Genomic DNA, 27,729 nt, shown 5'->3' on the forward strand with positions numbered 1-27,729 from the left:
TCCAGTCCAAGTGCATAGTGTGTGTGTTCCCCAGTGATGGAGCGGCGTATCGGGCTGAGGGTGGTGAAACGTCTGGGCACGCTCATCTGGTGGTCGGAGACCTGGGGGAACACACACACACAACAGCAATATGAATGGCAGGCAGAAGTACAGATCAGGGCTGGGCAAATATCGTGGTGAGAGACAGAAGGCAGAAACGAGTTACCGGAGGGGCTGAAGATCGGAGAGTAGTCGAGGTCCAGAAGGCAGGTTGGGATAGACGGGGCAGTAGAACAAGGAGGCAGTCAAGAAAGGATCGGTATCACAAACAGGAGTCAGAGCGCAGACAGGCAGGTTACTGGTCCGGGTTTGAAGACGATCTGACAGGGCTTGGCTGAAAACCAGGGCTTGATATACTGGGAGAGGTAGTGGGGAAATGCAGTTCAGCTGGCAGAGTAATTAGAACAGAGTGAGGCAAGGTGAGGATGGTGAGTGGGAAATGCAGTGCAGCTGGCCAGGTAACAAGAGCAGAGTGGAAGATAATTGAATGCAATTAATGTTGCTACCAGGGAGAGAGAGTGCTCATGACAGATATATAGAGACTATAGGTAGATATATAGATATATAGAGACTATAGGTATATATATAGAGAGACTATAAAGACTATAGGTATATATATAGATATATAGAGACTATAGGTAGATATATAGAGACTATAGGTAGATATATAGATATATAGAGACTATAGGTAGATATATAGAGACTATAGGTAGATATATAGAGAGAGACTATAGGTAGATATATAGAGACTATAGGTATATATATAGAGACTATAGGTAGATATATAGAGAGAGACTATAGGTAGATATATAGAGACTATAGGTAGATATATAGAGACTATAGGTAGATATATAGAGACTATAGGTAGATATATAGATATATAGAGACTATAGGTAGATATATAGATATATAGAGACTATAGGTAGATATATAGAGACTATAGGTATATATATATAGAGACTATAGGTATATATATAGATATATAGAGACTATAGGTAGATATATAGAGACTATAGGTATATATATATAGATATATAGAGACTATAGGTAGATATATAGATATATAGAGACTATAGGTAGATATATAGATATATAGAGACTATAGGTATATATATAGAGAGACTATAAAGACTATAGGTATATATATAGATATATAGAGACTATAGGTAGATATATAGAGACTATAGGTATATATATAGAGACTATAGGTATATATATATAGAGACTATAGGTATGTTTATAGATATATAGAGACTATAGGTAGATATATAGAGACTATAGGTAGATATATAGATATATAGAGACTATAGGTATATATATAGATATATAGAGACTATAGTTAGATATATAGAGACTATAGGTAGATATATAGAGACTATAGGTAGATATATAGATATATAGAGACTATAGGTAGATATATATAGAGACTATAGGTATATATATATAGATATATAGAGACTATAGGTAGATATATAGATATATAGAGACTATAGGTATATATATAGATTTATAGAGACTATAGGTAGATATATAGAGACTATATGTAGATATATAGAGACTATAGGTATATATATAGATATATAGAGACTATAGGTAGATATATAGAGACTATAGGTAGATATATAGAGAGATACTATAGGTAGATATATAGAGACTATAGGTATATATATAGAGACTATAGGTAGATATATAGAGAGATACTATAGGTATATATATAGAGACTATAGGTAGATATATAGAGACTATAGGTATATATATATATATATATAGATATATAGAGACTATAGGTATATATATAGATATATAGAGACTATAGGTAGATATATAGAGACTATAGGTAGATATATAGTGACTATAGGTAGATATATAGAGACTATAGGTATATATATAGATACTATAGGTAGATATATAGATATATAGAGACTATAGGTAGATATATAGATCTATAGAGACTATAGGTATATATATAGAGACTATAGGTAGATGTATAGAGACTATAGTCCTCTGTAGCTCAATTGGTAGAGCATGGCGCTTGTAACGCCAGGGTAGTGGGTTCGATCCCCGGGACCACCCATACCTAAAAATGTTTGCGCACATGACTGTAAGTCGCTTTGGATAAAATCGTCTGCTAAATGGCATATTATTATTATTATTATTATTATTAGTTTTATTATTATTATTATTATTATTATTATTATTATTATTAATATACTCAAAAGTAATCTACTAGTTAATAACTTCACAGAAGCATCTTCTCGTTGATCAAAACCAAAACAGAACACTCCCCATACTGAGCCAAAGATAATAACCTGTTTCACATCCCACTGCATCCAAATTATGTTCAATTACATCACCGTTCTAATTTCCCTGTCATCTCCACATATGAATAGCTTTAAATCCTCCTACAACACAATCCTAATAATGAAATATAAATTAACCTCTACGTTTGCTTCATGTTCCCTATATAAAGTTTTAATTTATCCTCACTTTCATAACACCTCTAAACAGTATTACTCATTAAACTCCCAAATATTTAAAGGGTCAATCTGCAGTTCAAACAACAACAAAGTTGTTACCCCGCCACTGTTTTGGTATATATCTGAGGGATGCAAGTGGAGAAATGTAACCACTTTCAAATTCATAGAGAGAGCTATGGATGCAAGGACTGACCATCCATGATATCAACATTATAGTTTAATACATGTTTTGAGGCTATACAGTTTTGTTTACAATTAGATGGTTTACAAACAATGGAGTTAAACAAGCTTATATTTTGAGTTATGATGGGAATATTTTAATAGTTATATTCTTGAAGAATCTATGACTATATATTATTAATACATAAAAAAAAAGATATACATGTACACACAGATTGCCCCTTTAAACAAACTTGCAAATATTAAATGACAACTTCAGTCCATCCCCAACCTTCACTAGGCGATGCAGTATCCACAGGATCAAACCTGCATTGTGATAATTTTACATACAAGCCAGTGTGCTGTAGTCACCTTCACATAAAATGCTAAATATTAATGTATTCAATGTATACTATATTGATGGAGTAAATCAAACCATTTCTGCTATGGCACTCATGCCTTTTTGCCCTTCTGAAAATCCTACTCCATTTTCATACCCTTGACATGTGTTCCAAATGACACCCTATTCCCTATACAGTACACTACTATGGGCCCTAGTCTAAAGTAGTGCACTATGAAGGGACTAGGATACAGTACACTACTATGGGCCCTAGTCTAAAGTAGTGCACTATGAAGGGACTAGGATGCCATTTGGGACATATTTCTTTTCTGAGGGAGAATAAAAAGGCTCTAACTTGACATAGTAGAAAATCAGTATTGGCATTTTGCTGATCTCATTTCACAACCTGGCAGGAGAACGTGTGATGTTAATTTAATGTCAATCAAACTGATCGGTAAGCATTCTTTTACACAGAACATTGGCTAGCTAGCGCTGCGGTAAGTAAATTTAGTAATTGTCTTTTCTTTTCTGAACAACAAACTAAATTGGAAAACATATTACACCTGCTGAGCAATCAGAGCTATCAAGGACAAGTCTTTAGCTCTATAGACATAGACGTGGGAATACTGTGTTATGAGCGGTTTTCAATCATGCATTTTTTTCTCTCAGTGAACATCTGTGCAGTGGTTGATTTCTCCCCTCTCCACAGTTCCACCATGACATGCAATCAGAGACAGAGAGAGGACCTTCAGGTGTTGGAGCACAGCATTCAGAGGAAAGGAGATGAGATGAGAGGAGAGGAGAGGAGAGGAGAGGAGAGGAGAGGAGAGGAGAGGAGAGGAGAGGAGAGGAGAGGAGAGGAGAGGAGAGGAGAGGAGAGGGAGAGGAGAGGAGAGGGAGAGGAGGAGAGGAGAGAGAGGGAGAGGGAGAGGGAGAGGAGAGGAGAGGAGAGGAGAGGAGAGGAGAGGAGAGGAGAGGAGAGGAGAGGAGAGGAGGAGAGCAGTGGCGTGTATTCATGGATGCCAAGGAAAGCCAAACTTCCTAAAATAATTAACAAAAAACATATCAAATAATGTATCGTTCGTCTCTCTGTGTTTCATGATTTTCCTTCAATTCGCAAGAGGCTGAATGTATCTCACCGGAGAAAGCATCTGAGTGAGGGAAACAGCGCCCCCTTTGTCTCTGTATATGTAGCCCATCTATGTTTCGGTTATTTCTAATTGTACTATTTCACTGTAGATCCCCCAGCCCAGCTAAACCTGCCTTAGATAGCTCCTTTGTCCCACCCCCCATACACGCAGAGACCGACTCAATTGATGCCTCTAGTGATACTATCTCTTTCATTGTTACCCAACGCTTAGGTTTACCCCCACTTTACTCATATCCTTCCATATCCTTGTCTGTACATAATGCCCTGAATCTTTTCTACAACACCCGGAAATCTGCCCCCTTTATTCTATGTACCCGACGCACTAGAAGACCAGTTCTTAAAGCCTTTAGCCGTATCCTTATTCTAGTCCTCCTCTGTTCCTCTGGTGATGTAGAGGCTAACCCAGGCCCTGCAGCCCTCAGTATAACTCCTACTCCCCAGGCGCTATCATTTGCTGACTTCTGTAATCGCAAAAGTCTTTGTGTCTTGCACGTAAACATCAGAAGTCTACTTCCTAAGTTTGAGTTATTCACTGCGTTAGCACACTCCGCCAACCCTGATGTTCTAGCAGTGTCTGAATCCTGGCTCAGGAAGGCCACCAAAAATTCTGAAATTTCCATCCCCAACTATAACATTTTCCGTCTAGATAGAACTGCCAAAGGGGGTGGAGTTGCAATCTACTGTAGAGATAGCCTGCAGAGCTCTATCATACTATCCAGGTCTGTGCCCAAACAGTTTGAGCTTCTACTTCTAAAAATGCACCTTTCCAGAAATAAGTCTCTCACTGTTGCCGCTGCTACAGACCCCCCTCAGCCCCCAGATGTGCCCTGGACACCATATGTGAATTGATTGCCCCCATTTATCCTCAGAGTTCGTACTGGTTGGTGACCTAAATTGGGATATGCTTAACACCCCGGCCATCCTACAATCCAAACTAGATGCCCTCAACCTCACGCAAATTATCAACGAACCTACCAGGTACAACCCTAAATCCGTAAACATGGGTACCCTCATAGATATCATCCTGACTAACATACCCTCTAAATACACCTCAGCTGTCTTCAACCAGGATCTCAGCGATCACTGCCTTATTGCCTGCGTCCGTAACGGGTCCGCGGTCAAACGACCACCCCTCATCACTGTCAAACGCTCCCTAAAACACTTTAGCGAGCAGGCCTTCCTAATTGACCTGGCCCAGGTATCCTGGATGGATATAGATCTCATTCCGTCAGTAGAGGATGCCTGGTTGTTCCTTAAAAGTAATTTCCTCTCAATCTCAAATAAACATGCCCCATTCCAAAAATACAGAACTAAGAACCGATATAGCCCCTGGTTCTCCTCAGACTTGACTGCCCTTGAACAGCACAAAAACATCCTGTGACGTACTGCATTAGCATCAAATAGCCCCCGCGATATGCAACTTTTCAGGGAAGTTAGGAACCAATATACACAAGCAGTCAGGAAAGCAAAGGCAAACTTTTTCAAACAGAAATTTGCATCCTGTAGCACTAACTCCAAAAAGTTTTGGGACACTGTAAAGTCCATGGAGAATAAGAGCACTTCCTCCCAGTTGCCCACTGCACTGAGGCTAGGAAACACTATCACCACCGATAAATCTACAATAATCGAGAATTTCAACAAGCATTTTGCTACAGCTGGCCATGCTTTCCATCTGGCTACCACTACCCCGGCCACCAACTCTGCACCCTCCGCTGAAACTTGCCCATGCCCCCCCGCTTCTCCTTCACACAAATTCAGACAGCAGACGTTTTGAAAGAGCTGCAAAATCTGGACCCCCTACAAATCAGCTGGGCTAGACAATCTGGACCCTTTCTTTCTAAAACTAGCCGCCAAATTGTCGCAACCCCTATTACTAGTCTGTTCAACCTCTCTTTCATAACGTCTGAGATCCCCAGAGATTGGAAAGCTGCCGCGGTCATCCCCCTCTTCAAAGGGGGTGACACTCTAGATCCAAACTGCTACAGACCAATATCCATCCTGCCCTGCCTTTCGAAAGTATTTGAAAGCCAAGTTAACAAACAGATCACCGACCATTTCGAATACCACCGTACCTTCTCCGCTATGCAATCCGGTTTCCGAGCTGGTCATGGGTGCACTTCAGCCACGCTCAAGGTCCTAAACGATATTATAACCGCGATTGATAATAGACAGTACTGTGCAGCCGTCTTCATCGACCTGGCCAAGGCTTTCGACTCTGTCAACCACCGCATTCTTATTGGCAGACTAAATAGCCTTGGTTTCTCAAATGACTGCCTCGCCTGGTTCACCAACTACTTCTCAGATAGAGTTCAGTGTGTCAAATCGGAGGGCCTGTTGTCTGGACCTATGGCAGTCTCTATGGGGTGCCACAGGGTTCAATTCTTGGGCCGACACTTTTCTCCGTGTATATCAATGATGTCGCTCTTGCTGCTGGTGACTCTCAGATCCACCTCTACACAGACGACACCATTTTGTATACATCTGGCCCTTCATTGGACACTGTGTTAACAAACCTCCAAACGAGCTTCAATGCCATACAACACTCCTTCAGTAGCCTCCAACTGCTCTTAAACACTAGTAAAACTAAATGCATGCTTTTCAATCGAACGCTGCTGGCACCCGCCCACCCGACTAGAATCACCACTCTTGACGGGTCTGACCTAGGAGTATGTGGACAACTACAAATACCTAGGTGTCTGGTTAGACTGTAAACTCTCCTTCCAGACTCACATAAAGAATCTCCAATCCAAAGTTAAATCTAGAATCGGCTTCCTATTTCGCAACAAAGCCTCCTTCACTCATGCTGCCAAACATGCCCTCGTAAAACTGACTATCCTACCGATCCTTGACTTCGGCGATGTCATTTACAAAATAGCCTCCAACACTCTACTCAGCAAATTGGATGTAGTCTATCACAGTGCCATCCGTTTTGTCTCCAAAGCCCCATACGCTACCCACCACTGTGACCTGTACGCTCTTGTTGGCTGGTCCTCACTACATGTTCGTCGTCAAACCCACTGGCTCCAGGCCATCTATAAATCACTGCTAGGCAAATCCCGCCTTATCTTTGCTCATTGGTCACCATAGCAGCACCCACCCGTAGTCTGCGCTCCAGCAGGTATATCTCACTGGTCATTCCCAAAGCCAACACCTCCTTTGGCCGCCATTCCTTCCAGTTCTCTACTGCCAATGACTGGAACGAATTGCAAAAATCTCTGAAGCTGGAGACTCTTATCTCCCTCACTAACTTTAAGCATCAGTTGTCAGAGCACCTTACCGATCACTTTACCTGTACACAGCCCATCTGAAATTAGCCCACCCAACTACCTCATCCCTATATTGTTATTTATTTTGCTCTTTTGCACCCCAGTATCTCTATTTGCACATAATCTCTTGCACATCTAGCATTCCAGTGTTAATACTATTGTAATTATTTTGCACTATAGCCTATTTATTGCCTTACCTCCATAACTTGCTACATTTGCACACACTGTATATATATTTTCTGTTGTATTTTTGACTTTATTTGACTTTATGTTTTTTACCCCATATGTAACTCTGTGTTGTTTTTATTGCACTGCTTTGCTTTATCTTGGCCAGGTCGCAGTTGTAAATGAGAACTTGTTCTCAACTGGCTTACCTGGGTAAATAAAGGTGAAATAAAATAAAAAAATAAAAAAATATCTGATGCTGTCTGGTCAAAAAGAGGATGACACTGTTGCCACCCGTAGCGTTGAATGCAAGGGAAGCCAGCAAGCATTTGGCACCCCTTGATAAAAATTGTAATGAAAGAATAGCCAATCAGCGTTGAGTTTAGGGCTGTTATGGTGACTGTGTTACTGCCACACCAGCGGTCACGAGTCATGACCGCAGTAAAATTCCACATTACCGTTTAGTCACGGTACTTAGACTTCTCCAAGCTCTGATGCTGCTGATGGTCATTAGTAGCCTACCAAACCTGCTAACTGCCTGGTACTCAACACTCTATTGTCCCTCTCATCACTCTGACATCAATGCAAATGTAATTGAAAATCAAACACTTCATGAGAGCCCTTGAGCTCATGTTGCGCAACATTCCTATAGGCTATGCAATTGCTTGAGAAAACAGAGTTTTGATGGCCTCTATTAAAAAGAGGAGGATCCCATCATCTTTCTATAGGCTAGGCCTACTATATTTATTTCTCAACTTTCCTAATATTAAGCACTTTGCTCATCTTTACAACAGGAGTATAGCCTACCTGGCTGTCATGAAAATGAACCACGGCAAACGTGTCCTCCATTCGCTATTGAAGTGCATAGATTACCTGTAACTGGCATACATAGGCGGCGTGTGAGTTTCAAGTTTGGGGAAGAACATTTTCACCATAAAAATGCACCTTTAAAAAAAACCATTACATGCATAATGGCAGAATGGTGTTTCCCCGCTAACTGATTGCATTTTGGAACATTCATACTTAAAGCCTACTGTCTTTGCTGCGCTTATAATGTGAATAAATAGTTTATGAACATTTTCAGCTAAATGTTCTGATCTGTTGCATCAGCTTCATTGCTTTTCAAAGTTTTTTTGATGCTAGTGGTTGTATTAATTTGGGATCTATCGTATCCCACAACTGTCCCAGACTATGTTTGGAATATTTCTTTCTCGCACAGAGGGACAAGTTGCCCTATAGAACAGAACAGTAGATTGGCTAGTGGCTAGTGCTTCCGCTGTTCGTTAGGCCTACTCATCTTGTTGGCTGACGAAAAGTAAATGTTCTTCCAAACATCTTAAATATACGCCTCGGAATTGGATAAGAAGGACGCGCACAGTTGAGTCCCCGATGTGTCTGTCTTCACTTGTAGTACTGTACTTCGGAGCTGAAATGCCTGTGAGAAGGACCCGATCACGTGACGGGCATTAGCTAATAAGAATTGAGATATCTGAGAGAGCCATGTGAGTGAGAGGCAGAGTATAGCTGGAGCGGAGCCTGCCCAATTTGACTCGAGATTCCCAAACGCTCCAATTTCACTCCAGCAGCGCTCACTTCACGAGCTCAGGGCGTGCCCGGCCCAGCATGCATTTGTAGTCTACTTCTGTGCTGCTATAGCCCCTTGCTTTAGCTACTGTCATGGAGTTCACTAAATATGTTCATAAATAAACTGATAAAACACACAGGTGCTAAATCAAGGTGACTTACAAAGATGAGGACCAAGAGCAAGAGAGGGAGTGTGGTGATGTAGTGTCCACAACTAAATAATCATTGTGGAATCTGAAAAGATTTGTATCCCAAAAGCATAATGGTGTACTTACCACGTGCACATGCTAACAGAAAGAAACAAGGTGGGTCGATAACTAAGTGTGTCATTGTGACAGCAAAGAATTTATAAACAAAAAATCAGATCTCTTAATCGTTTGGTTCATTTTAGTTCTATTATCTATACTAAAGGCCATCATTGATTTTGGCCCAATAGGCCTGCCATATTCTCACGTTCAAGGAGCTTTCCGCTTTGATTGGGTTATAAAAACTCTGCATCTCTGCCTGGAAGAGTGGCCAAAAGGGTGTTTAGCATCCCCAGTGGCTCTGCAAGTGAGGAGAGGATATTCTCCGCTGCTTGCCGGATCTCCAGGCACCATCACACCAAGCCACAGACTGGACAAACTAGTGTTTCTAAAAATGTATTCTAAAAATGAATTCAAAAGTGGGTAACCCGCCTCTACCATCGGTTCTATTGGCCAATGTGCAATCACAGGAGAATAAACTGGATGAGCTCCGTTCGAGACTATCCAACCAACGGGACATTCAAAACTGTAATATCTTATGTTTCACCGAGTCGTGGCTGAACGACGACACGGATAATATACAGTTGGTTGGGTTTTCCGTGCATCGGCAGGACAGAACAGCTACGTCCGGTAAGACGAGGGGTGGGGGTGTGTGTTTATTTGTCAATAACAGCTGGTGCGCGATGTCTAATATTAAGGAAGTCTCAAGGTATTGCTCGCCTGAGATAGAGTACCTCATGATAAGCTGTAGACCACACTTTTTACCAAAGAGAGTTCTCATCTATATTTTTCGTAGCCGTCTATTTACCACCACAAACCGATGCTGGCACTAAGACCGCTCTCAACTAGCTGTATAAGGCCATGAGCAAACAGGAAAATTGTCATCCAGAAGCGGCGCTCATAGTGGCCGGGGACTTTAATGCAGGCAAAATTTAAATCAGTTTTACCTCATTTCTACCAGCATGTCACCTGTGCAACCAGAGGGGGAAAAAAACTCTAGACCACCTTTACTCCACATACAGAGACGCATACAAAGCTCTCCCTCGCCCTCCATTTGGCAAATCTGACCAAAATTCTATCCTCCTGATTCCTGCTTACAAGCAACAACTAAAGCAGGAAGTACCAGTGACTCGGTTAATAAGGAAGTGTTCAGATGATGCTACAGGACTGTTTTGCAGCACAGGAATGTTCCGGGATTCATAAAAGGGATTCAAATGGCTGTATTCCATAGAGTGCAAAGCTGTCATCAAGGCAAAGGGTGGCTATTTGAAGAATCTCAAATATAAAATATATTTTGATTTCTTCAACACTTTTTTGGTTACTACATGATTCCATATGTGTTATTTCATAGTGTTGATGTCTTCACTATTATTATACAATGTAAAAAAATAATAATAATAATAAGAAAAACCCTTGAGTGCGTAGGTGTGTCCAAACTTTTGACTGGTAGTGTATATATAAAATATATGTATATCTTTTAAAATATATGTTCCTTTATTATTTTCCCCTAACCCTACCACCCTTCCCCTAATTGGAGTAAACTAATGGACAACCCTTAGGCTTCTACTTCCAGCTTATACATACTTTGTACACTTTACAGACACTGTATAGTTTACAATAGGGTTAGGGTTAGGGTTAGGGTTAGGGTTAGGGTTAGGGTTAGGGTTAGGGTTAGGGTTAGGGTTAGGGGTAGGGTTAGGGTTAGGGTTAGGGTTAGGGTTAGGGTTAGGGTTAGGGTTAGTTAATAGTTATCTTTTGTTTGCTTTTAGTCCCATCCTTCAGCTCAATTCAACCCCTCCCATCTATCTTTGAACACCATCCAGGTTTGATTTATATTTGCCATATAAAACTGTGCTGTGATGTTTCACAAAAGTTCTGAACCTTTCTATTCTCATATATTCTACATATTGTAAATTAATATAAACATTTTGGCTAAAAGCATTATTATATTATTAATCGATTGACAATGACTTTTTTGGGTACAGGAACCATGGTGGCCATCTTAAATCACCCAGCAGTGCTATTTGCACAGTTAACTCCAGGTAAATGTTGCAATTATTCAGCCATTCCTGAAATAAGCTACATATGGTGAGCACCAAAACAAATGATCTATTGTCTCTTCGCAGCAAAATCTGCAGAGCTGGGATGGTTGTATCCCGAATATACAGTTCCTTGCAAAAGTATTCATCCCCCTTGGCATTTTTCCTATTTTGTTGCATTACAACCTGTAATTTAAATTGATTTTTATTTGGATTTCATGTAATGGACATACACAAAATAGTCCAAATTGGTGAAGTGAAATGAAAAAAAATCAAAAATCTAAAAATTCTACAAAATATATAACGGAAAAGTGGTGCGTGCATATGTATTCACCCTCTTTGCTATGAAGCCCCTAAATAAGATCTGGTGCAACCAATTACCTTCAGAAGTCACATAATTAGTTAAATAAAGTCCACCTGTGTACAATCTAAGTGTCACATGATCTGTCACATGATCTCAGGATATATACACATGTTCTGAAAGGCCCCAGAGTCTGCAACACCACTAAGCAAGGGGCACCACCAAGCAAACGGCACCATGAAGACCAAGGAGCTCTCCAAACAGGTCAGGGACAAAGTTGTGGAGAAGTACAGATCAGGGTTGGGTTATAAAAAAAGATCAGAAAATTTGAACATCCCACGGAGCACCATTAAATCCATTATTTAAAAAACAGAAAGAACTTGGCACCACAACAAACCTGCCAAGAGAGGGCCGCCCACCAAAACACACAGACCAGGCAAGGAAGGCATTAATCAGAAAGGCAACGAAGAGAACAAAGATAACCCTGAAGGAGCTAGAAAGCTCCACAGCGGAGATTGGAGAATCTGTCCATAGGACAACTTTATGCCATACACTCCAGAGAGCTGGGCTTTACGGAAGAGTGGCAAGAAAAAAGCCATTGCTTAAAGAAAAAAATAAGCAAACACGTTTGGTGTTCACCAAAAGGCATGTGGGAGACTCCCCAGTCTGCTGTTCCCAAATGCTTCAAGATGGCCACCATGGTTCCTGTACCAAAGAAAGCAAAAGTAACTGAACTAATTGACTATCGCCCCAAAGCACACACCTCTGTCATCATGAAGTGCTTTGAGAGACTAGTCAAGGGTCATATCACCTCTACCTTACCTGTCACCCTAGACCCACTTCAATTTGCTTACCGCCTCAATAGATCCACAGACGATGTAATCGACATAACACTGCACACTGCCCTATCCCATCTGGACAAGAGGAATACCTATGTAAGAATGCTGTTCATTGACTATAGCTCAGCATTCAACACCATTGTACCCTCCAAGCTCATCATTAAGCTCGATGCCCTGGGTCTGAACCCTGCCCTGTGCAGCTGGGTCCTGGACTTCCTGACAGGCCGCCTCCAGGTGGTGAAGGTAGGAAACAACATCTCCACTTCGCTGATCCTCAACACTGGGGCCCCACAAGGGTGCGTGCTCAGCCCCCTCCTGTACTCCCTGTTCGCCCATGACTGCGTAGCCAAGCACGCCTCCAACTCAATCATCAAGTTTGCAGACTACGCAACAGTAGTAGGCCTGATTACCAACAATGACGAGACAGCCTACAGGGAGGAGGTGAGGGTTCTGGGAGTGTGGTGTCAGGAAAAATAACCTCTCAATCAACGTCAACAAAACAAAGGAGATGATCGTGGACTTCAGGAAATAGCAGAGGGTGTACCCTCTATCCACATCGATGGGACGGTAGTGGAGAAGGTGGAAAGCATCAAGTTCCTAGGCGTACACATCACTGACAAACTGAAATGGTCCACCCACGCAGACAGTGTTTTGAAGAAGGCGCAACAGAGCCTCTTCAACCTCAGGAGGCTGAAGAAATTTGTCTTGGCACCTAAAACCCTCACAAAACTTTACAGCTGCACAATTGAGAGCATCCTGTCGGGCTGTATCACCGCCTGGTACGGCAACTGCACCGCCCGCAACCGCAGGGGGTGGTGCGGTCTGCCGAACGCATTACCGATGGCAAACTGCCCGCCTCCAAGACACGTACAGCACCCAATGTCACAGGAAGGCCAAAAAGATGATCAAGGGCATCAACCACCCGAGCCACTGCCTGAAGGCGAGGTCAGTACATCAAAGCTGGGACTGAGAGAATGAAAAACAGCTTCTATCTCAAGGCCATCAGACTGTTAAATAGCCATCACTAGCACATTAGAGGCTGCTGCTGCCTATTGAAATCACTGGCCACTTTAAGAAATGGAACACTAGTCACTTTAATAATGTTTACATATCTTGCACTATTCATCTCATATCTATATAGTGTATTCTATTCTATAATATTCTACTGTATCTTAGTCCATGCAGCTCTGTCATTGCTTGTCCATATACGTATATATTCTTTAAATTCCATTCCTTACTAGATTTGTGTGTATTGGGTATATGTTGTGAAATAGTTTGATATTACTTGTTAGATATCACTGCACTGTCGGAGCTAGAAGCACAAGCATTTTGCTACACCCGCAATAACATCTGCTAAACACGTGTATGTGACAAATTAAATTTGATTTGATTTTATTTGAGAAGGTACTCTTGAGCTTTTTGGCCATCAAGGAAAACCCTATGTCTGGCTCAAACCCAACACCTCTCATCACCCCGAGAACACAATCCCCACTGTGAAGCATGGTGGTGGCAGCATCATGCTGTGGGGATGTTTTTCATCGGCAGGGACTGGGAAACTGGTCAGAATTGAAGGAATGATGGATGGTGCTAAATATAGGGAAATTCTTGAGGGAAACTTGTTTCAGTCTTCCAGAGATTTGAGACTGGGATGGAGGTTCACCTTCCAGCAGGACAATGACCCTAAGCATACTGCTCAAGCAACAATCAAGTGGTTTAAGGGGAAACATTTAAATGTCTTGGAATGGCCTAGTCAAAGCCCAGACGTCAATCCAATTGAGAATCTGTGGTATGACTTAAAGATTGCTGTACACCAGTGCAACCATCCAACTTGAAGGAGCTGGAGCAGTTTTACCTTGAAGAATGGGCAAAAATCCCATTGGCTAGATGTGCCAAGCTTATAGAGACATACCCCAAGAGACTTGCAGCTGTAATTGCTGAAAAAGGTGGCTCTACAAAGTATTGACTTTGGGGGGGTGAACAGTTATGCACGCCGAAGTTTTCTTTTCTTTTTTTTCTTATTCCTTGTTTGTTTCACACAAAAAAGTGTTTTGCATCTTCAAAGTGGTAGGCATGTTGTGTAAATCAAATAATACAAACCCCAAAAAAATCCATTTTAATTCCAGGTTGTAAGGCAACAAAATAGGAAAAATGCCATGGGGGGGGGGTGAATACTTTCGCAAGCCACTGTATATAACATTCTATTGGTTGCAATAATTTTTTTAAACATTTTAAATTGAAAAACTCTAAGTTTTGAATCCAGCGTTGTTTTGTATATCTTTTCATAAACCATGTGACATGGAATCGGTACATCGAAAATCTCTTCCCAACTATTTTGCAATCTATATGGCACAGCTGTCCATTTTGGATCCTTAAATTAAACTGGTATATTTTTTTATTTATCACAATTTTCTTTAGCCAATTTGGGTCTTTAATTAAGGCCGTTTTTGCGGTAATGCTGCAATTAGTTGGTTGTAATTTTGAGTAGAGCAGAAATATTTGTGTTAACTGCATGTGTGACTCTACCAGTCCTATTTATGATCTCAAAGATTATACTTTTTTTTATCAATTAGTATATTTGAGTATAATCATAATATTTGTTGTAATATTTATTCTGCCTTTTGTGGTGTATTAAACTAAAATTGCAACCAACTTTCTATGGCTTGTTTTAAAAATAGCGATATTTTGGAGATTGTTTCATTTTCAAATAACCGAAAGTGAGCAATTGTAATCTGAATAAAGGGAAAAAGGCCATTCTTGAACATGGGGTGAGACATTCTTACTAATCTGCTAGAGAACCAGTTTGTATTTAAGTATAACTTTTGAATGACTGACGCTTTTAGTGAGAGGTCTAATGCTTTAATATTTAATAATTTCTGCCCTCCGAATTCATACTCATTATATAAATATTCCCATTTAATTTTGTCTGGCTTACCGTTCCAAATAAAATTGAATATTTTTTGCTAATATAATTTAAAAAAACAAGTTGCTAGGTGTAGGCAAGATCAAGGGCATAAGCAAAATAGGTCAACTGGGATAATACTAAATAACTAATCAGGGTGGTTTTTCCACAAATAGACAGGTGTCCTTTCCATGGTAGCAAAAATAGATCTTGCTACAATGGAAAGGACAACACCTGTCTATTAGTGGAAAAACCTTTCTATTAAAATGTATAGTAATGAGATCATTACTTTCTTTCGGGATATGAATACCGAGTATATCCACATCACCATCAGACCATTCTATTGGTAAACTACAGTGGGGAAAAAAAAGTATTTAGTCAGCCACCAATTGTGCAAGTTCTCCCACTTAAAAAGATGAGAGAGGCCTGTAATTTTCATCATAGGTACACGTCAACTATGACAGACAAATTGAGGAAAAAAAATCCAGAAAATCACATTGTAGGATTTTTAATGAATTTATATGCAAATTAATAAATTACCAGTTCTGCCCACACATTTTCTATAGGATTGAGGTCAAGGGCTTTGTGATGGCCACTCCAATACCTTGACTTTGTTGTCCTTAAGCCATTTTGCCACAACTTTGGAAGTATGCTTGGGGTCATTGTCCATTTGGAAGACCCATTTGCGACCAAGCTTTAACTTCCTGACTGAAGTCTTGAGATGGTGCTTCAATATATCCACATAATTTTCCTTCCTCATGATGCAATCTATTTTGTGAAGTGCACCAGTCCCTCCTGTAGCAAAGCCCCCACACAGTATGATGCTGCCACCCCCTTGCTTCAAGGTTGGGATGGTGTTCTTCAACTTGCAAGCACCCCCTTTTTCCTCCAAACATAACGATGGTCATCATGGCCAAACAGTTCTATTTTTGTTTCATCAGACTTTTCTTCAAAAAGTATGATCTTTGTCCCCATGTGCAGAATTTTCAAACCTTAGTCTGGCTTTTTTATGGCGGTTTTGGAGCAGTGGCTTCTACCTTGCTAAGCGGCCTTTCAGGTTATGTCGATATAGGACTCGTTTTACTGTGGATATAGATACTTTTGTACCTGTTTCCTCCAGCATCTTCACAAAGTCCTTTGCTGTTGTTCTGGGATTGATTTGCACTTTTCGCACCAAAGTACGTTAATCTCTAGGAGACAGAATGTGTCTCCTTCCTGAGCGGTATGACAGCTGCGTGGTCCCATGGTGTTTATACTTGCGTACCATTGTTTGTACAGATGAACGTGGTACCTTCAGGCGTTTGGAAATTGTTCCCAAGGATGAACCAGACTTGTGGAGGTCTACAATTTATTTTCTGAGGTCTTGGCTGATAGCTTTTGATTTTCCCATGATGTCAAGCAAAGAGGCATTGAGTTTGAAGGTAGGCCTTGAAATACATCCACAGGAACACCTCCAATTGACTCAAATGATGTCAATTAGCCTATCAGAAGCTTCTAAAGCCATGCCATCATTTTCTGGAATTTTCCAAGCTGTTTAAAGGCACAGTCAACTTAGTGTATGTAAACTTCTGACCCACTCTAATTGTGATACAGTGAATTATAAGAGAAATAATCTGTCTGTAATCAATTGTTGGAAAATTACTTGTGTCATGCACAAAGTAGATGTCCTAACCTACTTTCCAAAACTATAGTTTGTTAACAAGACATTAGTGGAGTGGTTGAAAAACGAGTTTTCATGACTCCAACCTAAGTGTATGTAAACTTCTGACTCCAACTGTATGCCGATAGTGAACAACCTTGTTTTACTCCTCTTGACAGTTTAAAACTTTCTGAGAAATAGCCATTATTTACTATTTTACACCTAGGGTTACTATACATAACTTTAACCCATTGTATAAGAGATTGTCCAAAATTGAAATATTCCAGGCATTTACAGTGGGGAAAAAAAGTATTTAGTCAGCCACCAATTGTGCAAGTTCTCCCACTTAAAAAGATGAGAGAGGCCTGTCATTTTCATCATAGGTACACGTCAACTATGACAGACAAATTGAGGAAAAAAAATCCAGAAAATCACATTGTAGGATTTTTAATGAATTTATTTGCAAATTATGGTGGAAAATAAGTATTTGGTCACCTACAAACAAGCAAGATTTCTGGCTCTCACAGACCTGTAACTTCTTATTTAAGAGGCTCCTCTGTCCTCCACTCGTTACCTGCATTAATGGCACCTGTTTGAACTTGTTATCAGTATAAAAGACACCTGTCCACAACCTCAAACAGTCACACTCCAAACTACACTATGGCCAAGACCAAAGAGCTGTCAAAGGACACCAGAAACAAAATTGTAGACCTGCACCAGGCTGGGAAGACTGAATCTGCAATAGGTAAGCAGCTTGGTTTGAAGAAATCAACTGTGAGAGCAATTATTAGGAAATGGAAGACAAACAAGACCACTGATAATCTCCCTCGATCTGGGGCTCCACGCAAGATCTCACCCCGTGGGGTCAAAATGATCACAAGAACGGTGAGCAAAAATCCCAGAACCACACAGGGGGACCTAGTGAATGACCTGTAGAGAGCTGGGACCAAAGTAACAAAGCCTACCATCAGTAACACACTACGCCGCCAGGGACTCAAATCCTGCAGTGCCAGACGTTTCCCCCTGCTTAAGCCAGTACATGTCCAGGCCCGTCTGAAGTTTGCTAGAGTGCATTTGGATGATCCAGAAGAGGATTGGGAGAATGTCATATGGTCAGATGAAACCAAAATAGAACTTTTTGGTAAAAACTCAACTCGTCGTGTTTGGAGGACAAAGAATGCTGAGTTGCATCCAAAGAACACCATACCTACTGTGAAGCATGGGAGTGGAAACATCATGCTTTGGGGCTGTTTTTCTGCAAAGGGACCAGGACGACTGATCCGTGTAAAGGAAAGAATGAATGGGGCCATATATCGTGAGATTTTGAGTGAAAACCTCCTTCCATCAGCAAGGGCATTGAAGATGAAACGTGGCTGGGTCTTTCAGCATGACAATGATCCCAAACACACCGCCCGGGCAACGAAGGAGTGGCTTCGTAAGAAGCATTTCAAGGTCCTGGAGTGGCCTAGCCAGTCTCCAGATCTCAACCCCATAGAAAATCTTTGGCGGGAGTTGAAAGTCCGTGTTGCCCAGCGACATCCCCAAAACATCACTGCTCTAGAGGAGATCTGCATGGAGGAATGGGCCAAAATACCAGCAACAGTGTGTGAAAACCTTGTGAAGACTTACAGAAATCGTTTGACCTGTGTCATTGCCAACAAAGGGTATATAACAAAGTATTGAGAAACTTTTGTTATTGACCAATTATTTATTTTCCACCATAATTTGCAAATAAATTCATTAAAAATCCTACAATGTGATTTTCTCAAAAAAAAATTCTCAGTTTGTCTGTCATAGTTGACGTGTACCTATGATGAAAATTACAGATCTCTCTCATCTTTTTAAGTGGGAGAACTTGCACAATTGGTGACTGACTAAATACTTTTTTTCCCCACTGTATATATAAATTTGAGCCTTTTCAAAGTCAGCTATGAATAACAGGCCTGGTTTCCCAGATTTTTCATAGTGTTCTATTGTTTCCAGTACTTGCCTTATATTATCTCCAATGTTTCGTCCATGTAAAAGACCTGTCTGATTAGGATGAATAATATCTGACAATACCTTTTTAATTCCAAGCATTATGCACTATTATTTTTGGTAGCATTTCTATGTTGAAGATTTAAAACAAAATGAGTGCATTTTTCCCCATTTTCCATCCATTTTGCTTTATTTTGCTAATATATTACACTTGACTTAAATTGCTTTTTTTTTTAAAGATGAGTAGTGATTTGCATCGCCTCTAAAGGCACATTTAAAAGTTTCCCACACAATAAGTGGATCTGCTGTACCTATGTTATGTAGGAAAAAGTCAGTTATAAATTATTCTGTCCTGGTTAGAAACAAGTTGTCATCCAAAAGGCTGTGATTACATTTCCAATATCCTTGCCCACGTGGAAATTCTGTAAGACTAATATATATATAATATATATGCCAATTATTTGATGGCTTTTTTCCCCTACACTTTTTAACCTTTGATTGTTTATGAATACCCCTTTAGAGTTTCTTTGCCCATGGGATATTAGTATATTTCACCCCCCAGTGTTTTCTCCACACGACTTCATCTAGAATTGTTGAATGAGTTTCCTGTAAACAATAGATATTATATTCCTTCTCTTTTAGCAGGTAAATACTGATCGTCTTTTATTATTATCTGCTAAGCCATTACAATTATAACTGGCTATACTTATTTCACCATTTACCATAATGAGATACAATTTTCAATTCTATTTATCATAATATATGTTTGTAAACTTACCATTAGAAAGTACTATAATGATTGAGTGTCCATGTAGCTGTACCATGATATTTGCACTGCTACTGAGTAAACCTCCAATTGTTCTCTACTATTCCACACGCTAAAACCTCCCCCATCCCAAGTTGGATTGTTGTCCCGGTGACTGGCAGACCACCCTTGTCAACCTGAATCCCAGAGGGCACCATCCATTAAAAAGAGCACACAGTGCCACCCAAAGAAAAGAAGCAGATTAACTGCCAAAAGCATTTCCAACGCACTCACCTCGATTGTATTGTAAAGAGATATTAAAAAATATACAGTACCAGTCAAAAGTTGTAGAACACCTACTCATTCAAGTTTTTACATTTTTTTAAACAATTTTTTTATATTGTAGAATAATAGTGAAGACATCAAAACTATGAAATAACACATATGGAATCATGTAGTAACTAAAAAAGTGTTAAACAAATTAAAATATATTTTATATTTTAATACTTCAAATATCCACCCTTTGCCTTGATGACAGCTTTGCACACTCTTGGCATTCTCTCAACCAGCTTCACCTGGAATGCTTTTCCAACAGTCTTGAAGGAGTTCCCACATATGCTGAGCACTTGTTGGCTGCTTTTCCTTCACTCTGCAGTCCGACTCAACCCAAACCATTTCAAGTGGGTTGAGGTCGGGGGATTGTGGAGGCCAGGTCATCTGATGCAGCACTCCATCACTCTCCTTCTTGGTAAAATAGCCCTTACACAGCCTGGAGGTATGTTGTGTCATTATCCTGTTTAAAAACAAATGATAGTCCCACTAAGCCCAAACCAGATGGGATGGCGTATCGCTGCAGAATGCTGTGGTAGCCATGAATTCTAAATAAATCACAAAGAGTGTCAACAGCAAAGCACACCCACACCATAACACCTCCTCCTCCATGCTTTATGCTGGGAACTACACATGCGGAGATCATCCATTCACCCACACGCGTCTCGCAAAGACACAGCGGTTTTAACCAAAAATCTCAAAATTGGACTCCAGACCAAAGGACACATTTCCACCGGTCTAATGTCCATTGCTCATGTTTCTTGGCCCACGCAGGTCTCTTCTTCTTATTGGTGTCCTTTAGTAGTGGTTTCTTTGCAGCAATTCGACCATGAAGGCTTGATTCACACAGTCCCCTCTAAACAGTTGATGTTGAGATGTGTCTGTTACTTGAACTCTGTGAAGCATTTATTTGGGTTGCAATTTCTTAGGCTGGTAAAAACCATCAAGCGCTATGACCTTATCCTCTGTAGCAGAGGTAACTCTGGGTCTTCCATTCCTGTGGCGGTCCTCATGAGAGCCAGTTTCATCATAGCGCTTGATGTTTTTTGTGATGCACTTAAAGAAACTTTCAAAGTTCTTGAAATTTTCCGTATTGACTGACCTTCATGTCTTAAAGTAATGATGGACTGTCGTTTCTCTTTGTTTATTTGAGCTGTTCTTGCCATAATATGGACTTGGCTCAAACGCATTAAGAAGGAAATAAATTCCACAAATTAACTTTTAAGAAGGCACACCTGTTAATTGAAATGCATTCCAGGTGACTACCTCATGAAGCTGGTTGAGAGAATGCCAAGTGTGTGCAAAGCTGTCATCAAGGCAAACGGTGGCTATTTCAATAATCTCAAATATAACATATTTTGATTTGTTTAACACTTTTTTGGTTATTACATGATTCCATATGTGTTATTTCATAGTTTTGATGTCTTCACTATTATTCTACAATGTAGAAAATAGTACAAATAAAGAAAAACCCTTGAATCAGTAGGTGTGTCCAAACTTTTGATTGGTAGTATATATCCCCTTGACACTATAAAACATTACCAAACCCCAAGGTTATTGTAGGTGCCCTCTGCCAGTCAGGAGAACATTAACACCTGCTCCAGATGAATGAGACTAGGAGTCCTTAGGGCTTCTCTGGTCATTAGACTCATCTGTATCTATCTCTGTGAGTGTGTGTCTGTGTGTGTGTCTGTGTGTGTGTCCAGTTCATCTTGTGTGTCAAGTTCATCTTGTCCTCTCTTCTCCAGAGATTATCTACAGCTGGGTGTTCAACGAGTTCCCGTCAATTGTTGCCGAGGACAGCCGGCGGTTTATCTCCCAGGTAACGGGCAACCTGTACGTGTCCAAGGTGCAGCCTAGCGACGTGGGCAGCTACATCTGTCTGGTGAAGAACACGGTGACCAACGCCAGGGTCCTCAGCCCGCCCACGCCACTCACACTCAGAACAGATGGTGAGACTCAAACCCCTCACACCTCTTCTCACATGGGTCACCCCTCTTCCTGGACCCTCCTCCCCCTTTACCTGGACCCTCCTCCCCCTTTACCTGGACCCTCCTCCCCCTCTCCCTGGACCCTCCTCCCCCTCTCCCTGGACCCTCCTCCCCTCTCCCTGGACCCTCCTCCCCCCTTTACCTGGACCCTCCTCCCCCTTTACCTGGACCCTCCTCCCCCCTCTCCCTGGACCCTCCTCCCCCCTCTCCCTGGACCCTCCTCCCCCTTTACCTGGCCCTCCTCCCTCCTCTCCCTGGACCCTCCTCCCCCCTTTACCTGGACCCTCCTCCCCCTTTACCTGGACCCTCCTCCCCCCTCTCCCTGGCCCTCCTCCCCCTCTCCCTGGACCCTCCTCCCCCCTCTCCCTGGACCCTCCTCCCCCCTTTACCTGGACCCTCCTCCCCCTTTACCTGGACCCTCCTCCCCCCTCTCCCTGGACCCTCCTCCCCCCTTTACCTGGACCCTCCTCCCCCTTTACCTGGACCCTCCTCCCCCTCTCCCTGGACCCTCCTCCCCCCTCTCCCTGGACCCTCCTCCCCCTTTACCTGGACGCTCCTCCCCCCTCTCCCTGGACCCTCTTCCCCCTTTACCTGGACCCTCCTCCCCCTCTCCCTGGACCCTCCTCCCCCCTCTCCCTGGCCCTCCTCCCCCCTCTCCCTGGCCCTCCTCCCCCTCTCCCTGGCCCTCCTCCCCCCTCTCCCTGGACCCTACTCCCCCCTCTCCCTGGACCCTACTCCCCCTCTAACTGGACCCTCCTCCCCCCTCTCCCTGGACCCTACTCCCCCCTCTCCCTGGACCCTACTCCCCCTCTAACTGGACCCTCCTCCCCCCCTCTCCTGGCCCTCCTCCCCCCTCTCCCTGGACCCTACTCCCCCTCTCCCTGGACCCTACTCCCCTCTAACTGGACCCTCCTCCCCCTCTTCCTGGCCCCTCCTCCCCCTCTCCCTGGCCCTCCTCCCCCTCTCCCTGGCCCTCCTCCCCCCTCTCCCTGGAGCCTCCTCCCCCTCTAACTGGAACTTCCTCCCCCCTTTAACTGGACTCTCCTCCCCCCTCTCTCTGGACTCTCCTCCCCCCTCTCTCTGGACTCTCCTCCCCCTCTAACTATACCTGTCTGAACCCCTCACCACTACCACTGGAATAGTCAGCTTCACCGCTCAGCTTGAAAACACTAGTCTGAGTCATCACCCTCCTCCCTTCTATCAGCCCTAACACTAGTCTGAGTCATCACCCTCCTCCCTCCTATCAGCCCTAACACTAGTCTGAGTCATCACCCTCCTCCCTCCTATCAGCCCTAACACTAGTCTGAGTCATCACCCTCCTCCCTCCTATCAGCCCTAACACTAGTCTGAGTCATCACCCTCCTCACCCCTATCAGCCCTAACACTAGTCTGAGTCATCACCCTCCTCCCTCCTATCAGCCCTAACACTAGTCTGAGTCATCACCCTCCTCCCACCTATCAGCCCTAACACTAGTCTGAGTCATCACCCTCCTCCCTCCTATCAGCCCTAACACTAGTCTGAGTCATCACCCTCCTCCCTCCTATCAGCCCCTAACACTAGTCTGAGTCATCACCCTCCTCCCTCCTATCAGCCCTAACACTAGTCTGAGTCATCACCCTCCTCCCTCCTATCAGCCCTAACACTAGTCTGAGTCATCACCCTCCTCCCTCCTATCAGCCCTAACACTAGTCTGAGTCCTCACCCTCCTCCCTCCTATCAGCCCTAACACTAGTCTGAGTCATCACCCTCCTCCTATCAGCCCTAACACTAGTCTGAGTCATCACCCTCCTCCCTCCTATCAGCCCTAACACTAGTCTGAGTCATCACCCTCCTCCCTCCTATCAGCCCTAACACTAGTCTGAGTCATCACCCTCCTCACCCCTATCAGCCCTAACACTAGTCTGAGTCATCACCCTCCTCCCTCCTATCAGCCCTAACACTAGTCTGAGTCATCACCCTCATCCCTCCTATCAGCCCTAACACTAGTCTGAGTCATCACCCTCCTCCCTCCTATCAGCCCTAACACTAGTCTGAGTCATCACCCTCCTCCCTCCTATCAGCCCTAACACTAGTCTGAGTCATCACCCTCCTCCCTCCTATCAGCCCTAACACTAGTCTGAGTCATCACCCTCATCCCTCCTATCAGCCCCTAACACTAGTCTGAGTCATCACCCTCCTCCCTCCTATCAGCCCTAACACTAGTCTGAGTCATCACCCTCCTCCCTCCTATCAGCCCTAACACTAGTCTGAGTCATCACCCTCCTCACCCCTATCAGCCCTAACACTAGTCTGAGTCATCACCCTCATCCCTCCTATCAGCCCTAACACTAGTCTGAGTCATCACCCTCATCCCTCCTATCAGCCCTAACACTAGTCTGAGTCATCACCCTCCTCCCTCCTATCAGCCCTAACACTAGTCTGAGTCATCACCCTCCTCCCTTCTATCAGCCCTAACACTAGTCTGAGTCATCAACCTCCTCACCCCTATCAGCCCTAACACTAGTCTGAGTCATCACCCTCCTCCCTCCTATCAGCCCTAACACTAGTCTGAGTCATCACCCTCCTCCCCCCTATCAGCCCTAACACTAGTCTGAGTCATCACCCTCCTCCCTCCTATCAGCCCTAACACTAGTCTGAGTCATCACCCTCCTCCCTCCTATCAGCCCTAACACTAGTCTGAGTCCTCACCCTCCTCCCTCCTATCAGCCCTAACACTAGTCTGAGTCATCACCCTCCTCCCTCCTATCAGCCCTAACACTAGTCTGAGTCATCACCCTCCTCACCCCTATCAGCCCTAACACTAGTCTGAGTCATCACCCTCCTCCCTCCTATCAGCCCTAACACTAGTCTGAGTCATCACCCTCCTCCCTCCTATCAGCCCTAACACTAGTCTGAGTCATCACCCTCCTCCATCCTATCAGCCCTAACACTAGTCTGAGTCATCACCCTCCTCCCTCCTATCAGCCCTAACACTAGTCTGAGTCATCACCCTCCTCCCTCCTATCAGCCCTAACACTAGTCTGAGTCATCACCCTCCTCACCCCTATCAGCCCTAACACTAGTCTGAGTCATCACCCTCCTCCCTCCTCTCAGCCCTAACACTAGTCTGAGTCATCACCCTCCTCCCTCCTATCAGCCCTAACACTAGTCTGAGTCATCACCCTCCTCCCTCCTATCAGCCCTAACACTAGTCTGAGTCATCACCCTCCTCCCTCCTATCAGCCCTAACACTAGTCTGAGTCATCACCCTCCTCCCCCCTATCAGCCCTAACACTAGTCTGAGTCCTCACCCTCCTCCCTCCTATCAGCCCTAACACTAGTCTGAGTCATCACCCTCCTCCCTCCTATCAGCCCTAACACTAGTCTGAGTCATCACCCTCCTCCCTCCTATCAGCCCCTAACACTAGTCTGAGTCATCACCCTCCTCCCTCCTATCAGCCCCTAACACTAGTCTGAGTCCTCACCCTCCTCCCTCCTATCAGCCCTAACACTAGTCTGAGTCATCACCCTCCTCCCTCCTATCAGCCCTAACACTAGTCTGAGTCATCACCCTCCTCCCTCCTATCAGCCCTAACACTAGTCTGAGTCATCACCCTCCTCCCTCCTATCAGCCCTAACACTAGTCTGAGTCATCACCCTCCTCCCTCCTATCAGCCCTAACACTAGTCTGAGTCATCACCCTCCTCCCTCCTATCAGCCCTAACACTAGTCTGAGTCATCACCCTCCTCACCCCTATCAGCCCTAACACTAGTCTGAGTCATCACCCTCCTCCCTCCTATCAGCCCTAACACTAGGTTGAGTCATCACCCTCCTCCCTCCTATCAGCCCTAACACTAGTCTGAGTCATCACCCTCCTCCCTCCTATCAGCCCTAACACTAGTCTGAGTCATCACCCTCCTCCCTCCTATCAGCCCTAACACTAGTCTGAGTCATCACCCTCCTCCCTCCTATCAGCCCTAACACTAGTCTGAGTCATCACCCTCCTCCCTCCTATCAGCCCTAACACTAGTCTGAGTCATCACCCTCCTCCCTCCTCTCAGCCCTAACACTAGTCTGAGTCATCACCCTCCTCCCTCCTATCAGCCCTAACACTAGTCTGAGTCATCACCCTCCTCCCCCCTATCAGCCCTAACACTAGTCTGAGTCCTCACCCTCCTCCCTCCTATCAGCCCTAACACTAGTCTGAGTCATCACCCTCCTCCCTCCTATCAGCCCTAACACTAGTCTGAGTCATCACCCTCCTCCCTCCTATCAGCCCTAACACTAGTCTGAGTCATCACCCTCCTCCCTCCTATCAGCCCTAACACTAGTCTGAGTCATCACCCTCCTCCCTCCTATCAGCCCTAACACTAGTCTGAGTCATCACCCTCCTCACCCCTATCAGCCCTAACACTAGTCTGAGTCATCACCCTCCTCACCCCTATCAGCCCTAACACTAGTCTGAGTCATCACCCTCCTCCCTCCTATCAGCCCTAACACTAGTCTGAGTCATCACCCTCCTCCCTCCTATCAGCCCTAACACTAGTCTGAGTCATCACCCTCCTCCCTCCTATCAGCCCTAACACTAGTCTGAGTCATCACCCTCCTCACCCCTATCAGCCCTAACTATAGTTTGAGTCATCACCCTCCTCCCTCCTATCAGCCCTAACACTAGTCTGAGTCATCACCCTCCTCCCTCCTATCAGCCCTAACACTAGTCTGAGTCATCACCCTCCTCCCTCCTATCAGCCCTAACACTAGTCTGAGTCATCACCCTCCTCACCCCTATCAGCCCTAACACTAGTCTGAGTCATCACCCTCCTCCCTCCTATCAGCCCTAACACTAGTCTGAGTCATCACCCTCATCCCTCCTATCAGCCCTAACACTAGTCTGAGTCATCACCCTCCTCCCTCCTATCAGCCCTAACACTAGTCTGAGTCATCACCCTCCTCCCTCCTATCAGCCCTAACACTAGTCTGAGTCATCACCCTCCTCCCTCCTATCAGCCCTAACACTAGTCTGAGTCATCACCCTCATCCCTCCTATCAGCCCCTAACACTAGTCTGAGTCATCACCCTCCTCCCTCCTATCAGCCCTAACACTAGTCTGAGTCATCACCCTCCTCCCTCCTATCAGCCCTAACACTAGTCTGAGTCATCACCCTCCTCACCCCTATCAGCCCTAACACTAGTCTGAGTCATCACCCTCATCCCTCCTATCAGCCCTAACACTAGTCTGAGTCATCACCCTCATCCCTCCTATCAGCCCTAACACTAGTCTGAGTCATCACCCTCCTCCCTCCTATCAGCCCTAACACTAGTCTGAGTCTTCACCCTCCTCCCTCCTATCAGCCCTAACACTAGTCTGAGTCATCACCCTCCTCCCTCCTATCAGCCCTAACACTAGTCTGAGTCATCACCCTCCTCCCTCCTATCAGCCCTAACACTAGTCTGAGTCATCACCCTCCTCCCTCCTATCAGCCCTAACACTAGTCTGAGTCATCACCCTCCTCCCTCCTATCAGCCCTAACACTAGTCTGAGTCATCACCCTCATCCCTCCTA

At 43.8% G+C, this 27,729-nt stretch overlaps 1 protein-coding gene across 1 annotated transcript in view; it reads left to right on the forward strand.

Moving 5' to 3' along the window:
- The window catches only part of LOC121559952 (contactin-5-like), a 326,846-nt gene that overhangs the window by 19,022 nt on the left and 280,095 nt on the right, over positions 1-27,729 (forward strand). Inside the window, exon 2 of the mRNA XM_045219969.1 lies at positions 21,943-22,146. Within this exon, the coding sequence (XP_045075904.1) occupies positions 21,943-22,146 (204 nt within the window). The remainder of the gene's footprint in view (positions 1-21,942; positions 22,147-27,729) is intronic.

Source organism: Coregonus clupeaformis, chromosome 6, assembly GCF_020615455.1.
Source record: "Coregonus clupeaformis isolate EN_2021a chromosome 6, ASM2061545v1, whole genome shotgun sequence".
NCBI lineage: Eukaryota > Metazoa > Chordata > Actinopteri > Salmoniformes > Salmonidae > Coregonus > Coregonus clupeaformis.